Source organism: Musa acuminata, chromosome BXJ2-4, assembly GCF_036884655.1.
Source record: "Musa acuminata AAA Group cultivar baxijiao chromosome BXJ2-4, Cavendish_Baxijiao_AAA, whole genome shotgun sequence".
In the NCBI taxonomy this organism is placed as follows: Eukaryota; Viridiplantae; Streptophyta; class Magnoliopsida; order Zingiberales; family Musaceae; genus Musa; species Musa acuminata.
Genome location: NC_088341.1, coordinates 1148583 through 1162283, shown reverse-complemented (window position 1 = coordinate 1162283; position 13701 = coordinate 1148583). Strand labels below are relative to the sequence as shown.

Below are 13701 nucleotides of genomic sequence, written 5' to 3'. Positions count from 1 at the left end.
CTATTTGTAACTATAGTGCTCTCAAGTAAAAGTTTGTTATTTTGGTATTCATGATCTCAAGAAAACTATTAATCTTCATATATAAATATATATATATATCATTTATAGGGACTCTATCGTTTAAACTTAATATTATTTTTCTAAAATAAAAAGAATAATTTAATCCTCTCCAAACACAACTAAAGTTATCATGTGTCCCTATATAGTTGGAGAATATTTAATGGTCTTGATATGAGGTATAACTATAGTTATTAGAACTGAACCGCTCATCAATTCAGGTAGTCGAATTGATGGGGCTAAACTCATCATATCATTGGGTTTAACATTTTAATAAATAAAAAATATAATTATATATTACGTTAAAAATATTAAATATATAAATAATATTTTAAATTTTTTATTATACAGTGAAAGAGAATGAAGCAAACACGTTGAATGCATTAGAAAACAACATATATAAGAAGATTTTATTCTCTTTCCATCCACACGCATAAGAAATATAAAATATATCCAAACATTCTTAACATAAATTATAATATCTTTAGTTATAAATAAAAAAGTCGAAAACAAATTTCAGATTTATCAAATTAAAGAACCGAATCGGTGTGAGGTTTTGATTCTCGATTTTTCCGATTTGACCAATTCGATAGGAACAAAAAGGTTCCTATCAGCATTGATGTATGATTTGTAAGTTGGTCGTGTCAAGTAGAAGAGCGGTCTCTTTCGTCAAATGCCTCCCTCGCATGGCACCCAAATTTGCACCGACAAATCGTCCTTACTTGTCGCATCATCTTTGTCGTCAATCTACAGTATCAATATGTGTGCTTTCTTCAGGTGCATGTTTATGGTGAAATTTGCAAATTATATATATGTATAACTAAGGGGAAAGTAGCTTCTTTTTAAATTACAAAATTTCTCTCTACATTCTTAAGACAAAATTAAATGTTTGAGACACTGTTTTTTTTTTCCATTGACAACCAATTTCTATTAGAGATATTTTGATCATTTTCAGAAAAAAAAAATCTGATGAACAATCACAGAAAAAATTTGATCATTGATATTTGCATTTTTATTTTTTTTGTTATGTTTTAATTTCTTATTTTAATTTTCAATGAGAAGGGTTTGGACAAGGTGGTCTCTCATTTCATTATACTCTCAATCTGTAAATAAAAGAATGAATAACCGATGTAAGAAAAGGTTAGAAGAAATGTTTTTTATGGCATTATTAAATAAAAATTAAATATTGGTAAATAAAAAAAGGTTGTTCTAAGAAAATTAATAATACTTGTAAAAATCGCAGAAAAAAAAAACATCAAGGAAGCAAAAATTATTATTTCCCTCGTTTACATCTTAAGAAGTCATGATTAACTTCTTTCATCCTTTATCTTGCTTAGGACTTTAAATCTCTCATCACCTTTTTTATGGTTTTGTTTGAGCAACACTTTTATATTGAACTCAAAGACATTGGTTTCTCTGTCACAACCAAAAGTATAAAGTGATGTTTTCTCTTATGACTTTAAAATTGACATGAAACGCTTTATAATTATTATCTACCGATTTTTTTTAATATTTAAACTTTTAGCATTTAGATTTTATTTTATTTTTAATTTGATGATAAAATATTAAGCTTTTATAATTTATAGTTTATTTATTTTATATTGTATCACTTTTAAAAATATTTCTTTTGTTTAACGTTTCATTTTAGTTTTGACATAAACTATTTATAATGTTTGGTTATGATAATTTCGGATATGCTTGGAATGTATAAGAAAGAGTAGAGAAACAAACAATAAGAATGCTCTAAAAGTAAATATTGATATTGTATTATCTTTTCAGTAAGACGCTTTTGTTCTAAATCTTGCAACTATGTTTTTTTCTTTTTTCTTTTTGCCATTGTTTAAATTTAATACTATATATGATAGAACTCATTCTAATGCTATTTGGATGTAGTTTGACATCCTACATCTAATATATTCTGTGTCATATGAGTTACAAATTTGTATATTTAAGTATGATCCACATGCTTATGAATAAAAAGCCAAGGACAAGCGATCGAAATGTTACCCCTTCGATCCATCCATCTTCTTCTTCTTATGCTCAAGCTAATGCAAACGTTCATGGATAATAGCTACGGAAACACAGTTAAAATAGTTATCCATTTATCTTCTACTTATGCTCGTGCTTATCTACATTCTCATGAATAAAAGCTGCAAAAGAAAAAAAAAAGGATCAAAATATCATATATCCATCGATCTTCTTACTTCAACAAAAACTAGAATTTAATATCTTAGATATAATAACTTAATTATAATCCTTTGATAAATTATTGTGATGCATCACTAATAGATCAATATTTTAGATATAATGATAATACTCGTCGTTACCCATTTCTCTACGTTACTATTCGTTCTCAATCATGGAGCATCATTTGGGATCTGCGCCGTCATCCATCGCGGTTATCCACCTAATGCGCCAAAACCAGCAAGGCTCGACACAAAAAGGTTCACAGCATCAGTGCATGGGATGTAGCATGAAGCCATGAAACAAGCAGCAGCAGCAGTAGCAGTGTTCACAGACATGAAGCTGGACCAGTTGTGGGTTGCAGGGGGCGGTGTGGGAGCACATGCTCCTGCATGCAGCAATGGAGCTTCCCATGGCTCGGGGACCAGTTCTGTAATGCACCCCATGGATGGTGACAACAAACATGTCATTGCACCCTTCCATGGCTCTCTTCTTCAATGGGGGTAGGCCAGAAACAGAGAGGATAACTAAAAGCTATCGTATTTGTTGGGAATATATATATCAAACCATACATTGCTTCTCTTACCCATTGCTAAGTGCAAAAGAATTAAGTTTTTTTATATCATCCTATAAATACGATCGTGAAAAAACAACGTAAGAAGTAGAGAGGATTTCTTGGAAATAAAAATTCTTTTCTTTTTTCTTTCTCAATTGCTTTTACTTCAATTTTCTACGTGCATGTGTGAGGTTTTGTCTTAATATGATGATTGCATGCGTCCCGACAAATTGGTTTAAACTTTACCTTTCAATTTACACATTTAATCGTAGCATATTTTTCCTAAACACAATGTCTTCTCCAACTAAAATTCCGAATAGGACAAAAACAAGAAACAAGGAAAAAGAAAAAAAGTCTTTCTTTAGTTCTGACATCAAATCTAACTTGACGTAGAAGATGGAAACCAAATCCAACTTCTCCTTCCTACCCATTCTTCCGTGACTGCGTTCCTGACTTGGAACACATCGTAGCGTCAACGACAACAACACATACCAAACTCGAGAGAGATCCGCTGCAGGCATGAGACCCATACCGGCGGTGACGAGCTCAGAGCATTGATGTGGGATAGAAGTCAGGAAAGCTGCAACATCTGAGGCAGTCAATGAGACGCCGATGGCTTCGTACGCGGTCGTCGTCCCCGCAGCATTAGTAAATGGGGCCTGCGAGGTGTACTTCTGCTCACCCATGGCCATGCAGCCTTCGACCTGTTCGACATGAAGAGCATATGATGGTGTCGCTTGTCTGACCACGAAACCCTCAAGTGCAGAATCATGCATGGCTTCTGAGGGATGCAGAAGAAGTCATGGTTTGCAGACTACATGTAATCAATCCTTCGTGAGGGGAAGACCTTGAAAGAAGTTGTCGGCAATTGACATCAGGTTTGATGATTGATAATGGTGTTTGACGTGTGGATCATCGAACTTCACGTTAGCATTATGCCTGATTAGTACAACACGTCGGTCAAACGGTCGCATAGCGCGTGAAAACGTCAAACATAATATCTGACAACGATTCGATCGACTCTGTACATTCGAGTAACGCCCAGTGATCCCGCACTACTATCGTACGTATTAAATGTCCACTGTTTCCTAATTGTTGTGAGAAAACAGATACAACAAAGCACAGAAGGCTTTCAAACCCTTCGAGCATTTTATTAAAGCAAGTATAGGGCTTCTGTTAGACACATGCTTAATGTAGTTTAGTTGGATTAGACTCAGCCATATCCTATAACAATGGTGTCAGATCGGAAATATATGTTCAACACAACCAAAAGCAAACTTACCAATACTTTTCAGTTTCCATTGTTTATAATATTGATGAGTATGTTCAAGAAGATTTGATCTGTAAAGATCTGTTTATATATATATATATATATATATATATATATATATATATATATATATATATATATATATATATATATATATATACACATATATACACACATATATATAGATACATAGACATACCATACATTCATTTCGACAATAATGTACACTCAAATGCTAATGCATGGACTTCTTACCTTGTACAGTCATGTTTTGAACCATGCAAACTGAGCCTATCCAACAACAACATATTTAAGTACACTGGAAAAATAATTGTTGCTTCAATCACCGTGAAAGAATACAAGTTGGGTGTTCCCAGAGTTGATTCCAATAGAATTCATTTAAAGGTCGCCAAGATTTCAAGGCCGACTAGTGATTGGATGGGCCATCTGTTCCATTCTGAACTTAGCCTGCAAGTTTGCATTTGCGCATATACCACTAATGCAGCCCAATCTTGGGAGAAACCATCTGACCACAAACTCCAACGATCGTATATCATGTTCATTCCAACAAAATGTAATACATTACAATGTTAATGCTTAAATATATGATTTGCATAAATATGGAATGCAACACCCAAACTGTTTGAGGGACTTGGATTTATTTCACATATCCCAATGCATTGAAAGAGTACATGTTGGTTGAGTCACAATGAAAGAATGCAAGTAGGTTGTCCTGAGCCGCTTCTAATATGCAACTGCCATGATGCAATAGTGATTTAAAGGTCACCAGGGTTTCATAGAGGTTTATGAGAAAGCCATCTTCGAATCATAGCCAAACACTCCTTGTTCTTATACTCTACAGCTGTGTGACCAGCACCCTGCATAAAAAAGGAGGAAAAAAAAATATATATTAAGGCATCCCTACACCAAACATGACCTTCCAACTTCTCCGAATCAATGTCTACCATACCGAAGCATACCACCCGTATCGAGCAGTACGTACCGGTCTGACAGGTTACCGGTACACGGATCACCCGGTACTGCTATAGTGCTACAATAGTACTATACTGTAGCACTGCTACAATATGAAAAAAAAATAAAAAAAAATATTCGATACATCAGGGCATACCGCTTGGTACATCAGGGTGTACCGCTCGATACGCCCTGATGTACCGCCCGGTATACCGGTACCGTACCGTATCGAGCCCGGGTAGAAACATCGGTACAGTATGGTACAGCGAATCTTGCTCCGAATATGAGTTTCATGTTTGGAAAAAAAAAAAAAAAACTTCATGAAAATTCACCTTCACTGTCACAAATGTCAGGTTGTTGGAATATGTCGTTGCATACCTGTTGAGAAGAGGACCAAGAACTAATCAGAATCAACTATGGAATTTTTTCTTCTTGGAAATTACATTGCAGGACAGTGTGATCACTGTTGCAAGCTTGCTCACCCTGCAACTTGGCCATCGACATGCCAAGATCTCCAGTTGTCAATGACGGAGAAGTTGAGAGATCTTGTCCATTGATTTGTCCCCACAAATGGTATTAGCATGTCATGATCACCACTGTAAATGAGAAGGCCACATGAAACAGAGCAAAGTATTGTTCAGCTTGATAGATGACTGCAATCTGCAGCAGATAGTACGACCACCAGAAGAACATCACCTGTATACCAACGCCCGATAACCGCTGCTTGTGACACTGAGATGATACTTTATGCTGCTCTTGATGTCCCTCGTATATGGTAAGTCATAGGTGCATCTCTGCCATTCTCCTACTGTTCCCTGCATCGAAACATGGGTTGTGAGGTTCTGTAATTACTTGGAAGAATCAGTTAATATTGGAGATATTAGCATAAACTTAATTTATATGGCAGTGAAGTAAGAAAATTTAATTTAGCATAGCAAGTTATGGCTGCCCTTCCGAACTCTCCTATTCTTTATTCAACTATGTGTAGGAAGAATCAGTTAACACAGCATGTTTGTTCTACTTTTGGTTGGTTCTTCTTGGAAGCTGATCTTTACTCCGTTGAATAAGTTATACAGAGGATATCAGCATAACATAATTTTACACTGGCATAAAAGAACAATGTAGAAGTTGAATTTGCATTTTGCAGGTATCCATTTCTTTTTCTTCTAATCTATACTCTTCTTTTATTATTCATTCTTGAGAAGCTTCATCCTGCTACAATTAATTCCCTTTTTTGAATCAGGAAACATGATACCTATCCATAACCAAGGTCTGCCGTACCGAAGCGTACCGTCCGTACCGAGCGGTATGTACCGGTCCGACAGGTGATCGGTACGCGGACCGTCCGGTACCGTTACAGTGTTACAATATAAAAAATAAAAAAATATTAGGTACACCAGGGTGTATCGCTCGGTACGCCCTGATGTACCGTCCGGTACACCGATACCGTACCATATCGAGCCGGGATCGAAACGTCGGTACGATACGGTAGAGCGAACCTTGTCCATAACCTTTCTCAAATACTCAAATGACGAGCATTCCACCAAAATTTACAAATGTGCATTGGAAATTAATTCAACTTCAATAAAAATTACTTTGATTACAGATTCCATAATTATTAATTTCCATGTGAAACCAATTTACATGCATATTGGCACACATTTCTATCCACCAAAACCACGAGAAGAACATTCTGACTGAAATTAAAAGTCACCAAACAAGAAATTGCATGTAACGTTCACCCATTTCTAGTTTACTTTGCTTTTGCTATATACCCAAAAGATACGGAAAAGCATACCTTCTTGATGTGGAGAGCCTCCCTCACAATATCAGTATTTGCCCAATAATAGGCAAGAATATGAGCATAGTTCTGCAACAAGTGACCGATTTGTAACACACAGGAACTTGTACAACTAACAACAAGAAGAATGTTTTAGTTGATTGGTGGATGTGTGTGCAAATGGAGGTCAGACATCCACAACAAAACCATTTCTTAGAATCTTCTATCGGTGCAAGGCCAGATGTTACTACCATAAATGTTGCACCAGCACAGCACTCACAGTGCACCAATATCAGATGAGAGAGATAACTATTGAAAGCATAAGTGGGCATGGGTATTTACCCTACAATTCAGAGCAGGAGTAGGTGGTGGCTTAAGTAGATGCAGGTACTCCTCCTTAAGTGCTCTTCTACCTTTAGTCTTTGGCTTTGGGGACGCAGGAGCACATTTTGGTTCCAAGATATTATACTTGTTAATTTCTGACAGGATCTGTTCATGAAATACATCAACTTAGACAATTACCCAAGAAAAAGATCAACCTAACTTTCACCATGAAGATGATTAAGGTACATAAATCACTCACTTCATCAAAAGTATCAAAACACATTTCACACTCTGAATCGATGGGACTTTGATAATCTTGTCCAACACAACTTCTCTGTATCAACTGAAAATAAGATAATTGTTTAGAGATATTGTTCTTGAACATACATATGCAAATGGTGACTCATGTGATCAGAATTACCTTAAAGAAATCATCTGAAATGATCCCCATACCATGAGCAAATGGCACTCGAGCATTTAGATCAATTTTTTCACCCGTAACTGGGTTGCCAATTACGTAACCCTAAGATTAGTCAAACAGAAAATTTAGTACTAAAAGTAAGTTTTTACCCCTTTTTTTTTTCTTGAACAAAAAAATGGCATCAGGATGGAGAAAAAGAGGAGCAAAAGCAAAGACCCAGCAAGTCCACAATTATCATAATTTGAAGGTTACTTTGTGTCAATCAATATTTTAATGCATTATTTAATCTTAGGAGACAACTTACTCAAAATATTGTTTCATCATAGCATCACTCTTTTTTTTTTCTTTTTTTTTTTGCAAAGGCTAAGTAGCAAAGACGGGATTCGCTCCCTAGACCTTCCGATAAACTATCAAAGTCTTAGCACAAGAATGAGACATGCAATTGACAGAATTATATATTGATGTCCATGGCTACTAAGAGAAATGACACTTGTGGCTATCGTAGGAATGATGGATGTCTATATAACTTAGTTGGTAGAGTTTAAAAAATGTAACTTGGCTGTACTATAATGAGAACTATTATCACTGATTTATCTAAATTATGTGTAAATAATTTGTTCTGCCAAAGCTGATAAAATTACTAAAATATATCTTGATAAGTTAAAAAGAAGACTTGAGTAAAAAATAATTTGTTCTTGATAAACTTAAAAAAAGGATCATGAAAGAATAAGCAATAGTATCTTACCTGGAGATTAAGTAGTGGTCTTTTTTCAGCTTCAATACCTGGGTTACAATAAAGTTACAAGTACTAAAAATCAGCATAACATAGTTATATCACACCCTATACACATGCAAACACACATATAGATGTCCACAAAAACAGGGAGAAAGAGGGCATCAGTGCCCCATTTTTACTTTTATCTATAATATTCATTTAATTATCTGATATAGGATCAAAAAGATGTAAAAAGATAAACTATAGAAAATCCATCCCTAGTTTGCATATGGTTCAGGACTATCGTGTTTCTTGCTCTATGTTCTCGGTGGCTAAATTTTCTTTTTTCCTTCATCAATAAATAGATTAATCACCCCAATATTTTCTCAAAGAAAGCCAAGCTAAATTTTGCTAGTCAAAGTAACAAATTTTTTTTTCTTTTGTTAAACTGGATGTTTGAGTTGGCAAAGGAGATGAGAGAAGATTACTTAAACCATCTATGGCATGCAAGTTATTTTACTTGATTTTCTTTGATTAAATTATTTTTTTTTTAATTATCTCGATCCTTCATAGTTCAGTAGTGTTTGGTGACTCTCAATGACGAAATCTTCAACTCTAAGACGACTACCTATACATAATTAAGAATGATATCATGTAACATAGATATATGAATAGAAGAACACTAAAATTTATATGGTTTGAGACATAACACGATATCCATGAATGAAAAGGGATATGACATCAAGAAATGCAGAGTTTAAGAGGGACATCTAACATATACACTCACAGTAAAAGGAAAAACATAAAAAGTATAATAACCAAATCGGAAGTAACTCAAGATAACAAAAACTGTGCAAGCTTGAACTGCAGGAGCTCTAACCCTCCGACCCAAGCTTAAATCGTACAAGTTACCATTCAATACTTCTTGAGCGACAATTGGAACAATCTTCCCAGCATAAGAATCTCCAGCAATGTAAAGAGGATTGGAGAGGAACTTTGGGTGATCTACAAGCCACTGCACGATGAATTTTGGGAAAAGAAAATCGAAGGTAAGATGCATGATTTAGTACGATCTAAGTGTTCAAAATTTACTAAGCAAATGCCATGAATCATCTTACCTTTATGAGAAAGGTATAAACATGTTGGGACCAAGAGATGTCTCCAGCATCATAATAGCTCTCAACATGTTTTGAAAATGAGAATCCAGAGCCAACTGGGGAATCTAAAAAGATCATGTTGGAGACCTGGGTACATTTTACCGAGCAAGAAGAGAATTAGTAACAAATTTCATCTTCAAAAGATATGAAATGGATACAAATAGGAAAAAAGAAAGGGGCAGAGGACCCTCAGGAAGATACAAAGATAACATATAAATTTGGCAAGGATAGCAAAAGCACATTTGGAGTGGAAGGGACGGGAGGCACTCGTCACCTTAGTCCAGGAATACGGACGATATACCAAGCTCGGCAAGCTTCCATTGTATTTGGCAGACACAAACTTTAGAGGACCTACAAGCGAACACATGAGGAACTTAGCACACATATTTCTTCCCACAAGCAGGTGCAATGAGGAAACAGAACAAAATTGTGATGCACGTCTGAGATCTCTCTTTATTAATCTTAGGCTCATATCAAGTCCCCCTTTGTCCCTAGTCGAAGTCGAAATCACGGCCACCGATAGAACGATGCTCAGATTTTTGGAGTTGTATCGATGAGTGAACAACAAAAATCACCATGAAAGAGCAATCCATCTCGCGGATGTCTCCCCTTTGTTTCAATGTGTATAAGCTATGCGATGAACAGGAAAGGAATGTAAGATACAAAAGGGGAACATCCATTGCAGCTCCACCGAGACTCACCCACTTCGAAGACGAGACCGCAGAAGGCGGAGCACCTCGGGCCGCCAGTGAGCCAGAGGAGCAGAGGGTCCTCGCTGGGGTTGCCTTCCGACTCTATGAAGTAGTAGAAGAACTCCGTTCCGTTCACCTCGTCCACCTCCACGTACCTGCGGAAACAAACGACAAAGAGGCCACGGAGACGGATCACTGCAACCGTTCGATCCGGAAAGAGGTAGAGAAACGAAGGGGAGGCGCCGGAATACAGACCCCGTCTCCAAGTGGAAAGGGAGAGGGCCTCGGAAGCCAGGGAGTCGGGGGACGACGGTGCCCGACCGGGCCGGCGAGGGCGCAGAGAAGGGGAAGAGGAGCAGGACGAAGAGGAGGAGGAGAGGAGGAGAAGAGCTTCCCATCTGTGTTGGGTTACTTGGGAACGGTGGAAGCGTCAAAACGTACGTAGATAGACGAGTTTGCTGCAGGCTTGTCACGGGGCAGAAAGCGGCAACGTGTAGCCGACGTGGTTGACCACTTAATCTTATTTTTCCTGGAAAAAATACGTGGAAATAAATAATTCTTGGAAAAAACCAACGAAATGCTGTGCCGAGCGAGCCATAATTCTGAAACCGTGTCAAATCTTCAAAGTTATATATATAATCGAGTCTTGTCACACTCGGTCGTTTCGATCTTAATAGGGACAAATAATAATTAACTACATAAACCTTATTTAAACGTAAGGTTTAAATAATGATCTAAAAACAATGGATCTAAAAACTTGGCATCCGAAGAGATAAGATCGAGTGATAGAGAAACAGACGAAAGATCGACTATTATGAAACTATACACCAACAATGAAATCCGAGCAAAGGAACGTCAGCAACGATTAAACAAAAGGGTTGGTTATATGTACGGTAAACGTGCTGCGGAGTCGTTCTACTCACCCACCGACGGTGTCGGTCGAATTATATTACTTGGGTTTAACTTACTAATCGATTTATGATTTGGTGAATCTAACTAATTTTTCATAGTAAATAAATATACATAACATAAATAAAATCTAAATATTAATTTTTTATTATTAAAAAAATGTATTATTACATTTGAAGATATTTGTTATCATATTCTAATCTTATATTTAAGTCTGTTAATATATTTTGATTTGTTACGCTATGCTTAATATAAACATTAATACTTATACATGCTCAACTAATATTTCATAGAATATTAAGAATGATGTTTTTGAAAAATATATGTTTCAATCTTAAAAGTTAAAAATATAAGCTTATCATTTATCATATTTATAAAATATAAATATCAAGAATAACGTATACTATTTCTATTAACATGTTAGTTGTAATTTAATATCTCGAACAACAGTATATCAAAGTCAAAAGAAAATTCTCAAAAATAAAAAAAAAAACTAAAAATTGACATAAATTAATTCGACTGATACATTAATAGAAAATATAAAATTTTTATTATACAGGAAAAAGAATATAAACACAAATCCAACTCAGTTGAATCTTTCCTACACTATTTTATATCAAGCTTGAAAAATTCTTCTCTTCATTCAAATAATCATGAAAAGCCATTATCAATAATATTATTGATAATATTATAAATAATATAAAGATGAATAATGCTTAGTGTGCCATAGGCTCCTTTGTTGCTCATATTTTTTTGAAGTTTATCTTCTCATCCTTTCACTTTTGGAAAAGAAAAGACTTCAAAGTAAACATAAAAAACCTTAAAAATCAAAAAAATAAAAAAAACCTAAAAGATGAATCGTACTTATACAGTATGTCGTAGGCTCCTTTTAATGCACATCTTAAATTTTATCTTCTCATCCTTTCATTTTGTTAGGGAAAGAAAAGACCTCAAAGTAAAAAAAAAAAAAAAACCTCAAAAAATAAAATATTTTCTTTTCCTTTGTCTTCCTTTTCCTCTTTTTTTTTTCTTTTTTTTCTTTTTTTTTATAATACATGTCAACCTCATGTTCTGGATTCGGGTCCAAAGTAGCTGCGACAAATTTATTTACACTTTGACATTTTCGATGGCTAATATAGAAACGTGATGAATTGGTTGTTTAAGGAGAACTGTGAAAGTTATAGAATATTTGTTTTTTATATTAGAAATGCACTTAAAATAAGACAAAAAGAGTTTGGCAACTTAAGATAATCTTATATAATCATTCAAAGTTCCATCTTTTGGGATTTTAATCAATAATATTTTTTAATTTCTTAATCTCGATCACTTCCATTTTTATGGTTATAGATAAAAGTGGCACTCGAAAGTGATGCTTCTTTTTTGTTTCTTCACCAAATGCAAACGGAGCAGAAAGCCAAACCGAGACACACCTGCTATCATCATCCAGTTTGTATTTTTAGTTGTCCTCTGTCATCCTTATCCCAAGAGCGAAGCTGAGACGCATCTTCCTCCATTTCTACTAGTCTTGCCTCTTTTCTTCTTCCTCCTCTTCTTTCGTGGTGTGTGGGGCAAGTCACTCTTATATTTTCCTCAATTTGAGAATTTACGTGTGGATTTGGCTGTCTCATGCAAACCTGCATTCTTTTTTGTTTTTTTTTTCCCTCTCTATATTTTGTTTCTTCCTATAAAATCATGATATTTATATATGATTGTATTTACTTAGAACAAATCACTAGACTTTCTATTCCTACTTAGAACAAATCTCTAGTCCTAATCAAAATCTAATTAAGATTCCTCAGCACTACCATAGGGACCTGACCACTGCAACATCCCTTATCATGTGGGACACTCAATAAAATGACTGACTAAACTTACGATGATACACCAATCAAAATTGAGTTGCTCTACGAGGCTTGTAGCGAATGTGGAACTTGACTAACCTAACTCCTCGTTTGTTTAATTTAAATGAGGATGACAAGGCAACAATGATCTGAAAATTCCACAGAATCGATCCTTCATCCTGTACGTACCTATTGAGGATGTCGATCGATGTGGCTGACGTGTTACGGAGTAGGAAAGAGAGAATGAATTTTTTTTTTTTGATAAGTGATAAAAAAAGGTTATAGTGATTGTAGATCAACTTATAATAAATCTTTGATAAACCATTTTGTTTGTTGATGACATTATTTTATTTGATGTGAGCTTAAATAAAATTTATTTTAAACTTGAATTATTGAGATAAATCTCAGAAAATAAGTAAAAATATATGATATGTAATTTTAGTATTCAACAGACCAAGAATATAGTAAAAAATAAATTAATTATACAATAGGATGAAAGATATTATCAAACCGAATGGTTAAAATAGATTGAAAGCATCAAGAATTTTGACATGAATTAAAGAAAATTCTATAAGAAAAAGTATTGTTAGACCAATGATGCATGATGGATCCGAGTCACCAACTCTTGTACTAATGATTCGAATTGGCTATCAGTTAAAGCAAAAAAGGTCACATCATGGAATACGATAAATGATGACTCACTAGCATACACATAGCCAATCAACATCATCATTTATGCAGTTTACCTACTTCTTCCTTAGAATACAACTCATAAAAACGAAAAATAAATTAAATAACATATTTATAATTGTGAATTTTAGGA

The 13701-nt window shown here is 34.9% G+C and overlaps 1 protein-coding gene across 2 annotated transcripts; it reads right to left on the bottom strand.

Moving 5' to 3' along the window:
* Positions 1 to 4594: 4594 nt before the first annotated feature.
* Positions 4595 to 10622, bottom strand: LOC135609381 (serine carboxypeptidase-like 12). 2 transcript variants are annotated; one of them, XM_065102582.1, is made up of 14 exons: positions 10384 to 10622; positions 10138 to 10283; positions 9711 to 9787; positions 9398 to 9523; positions 9192 to 9294; positions 8310 to 8347; positions 7565 to 7666; positions 7403 to 7486; positions 7162 to 7308; positions 6838 to 6909; positions 5736 to 5854; positions 5522 to 5635; positions 5372 to 5417; positions 4595 to 4945 (listed from the first exon to the last, which is right to left on the bottom strand). In XM_065102582.1, exons 1-14 carry the CDS (start codon positions 10524 to 10526, stop codon positions 4862 to 4864), a joined length of 1401 nt encoding a protein of 466 aa, XP_064958654.1. In that variant the 5' UTR covers positions 10527 to 10622; the 3' UTR covers positions 4595 to 4861. The 2 variants fall into 2 exon arrangements, with proteins under 2 accessions (XP_064958654.1, XP_064958652.1); XM_065102580.1 differs by lacking the exon at positions 6838 to 6909 and having other exon boundaries at positions 4689 to 4945; positions 10384 to 10607.
* Positions 10623 to 13701: the final 3079 nt, after the last annotated feature.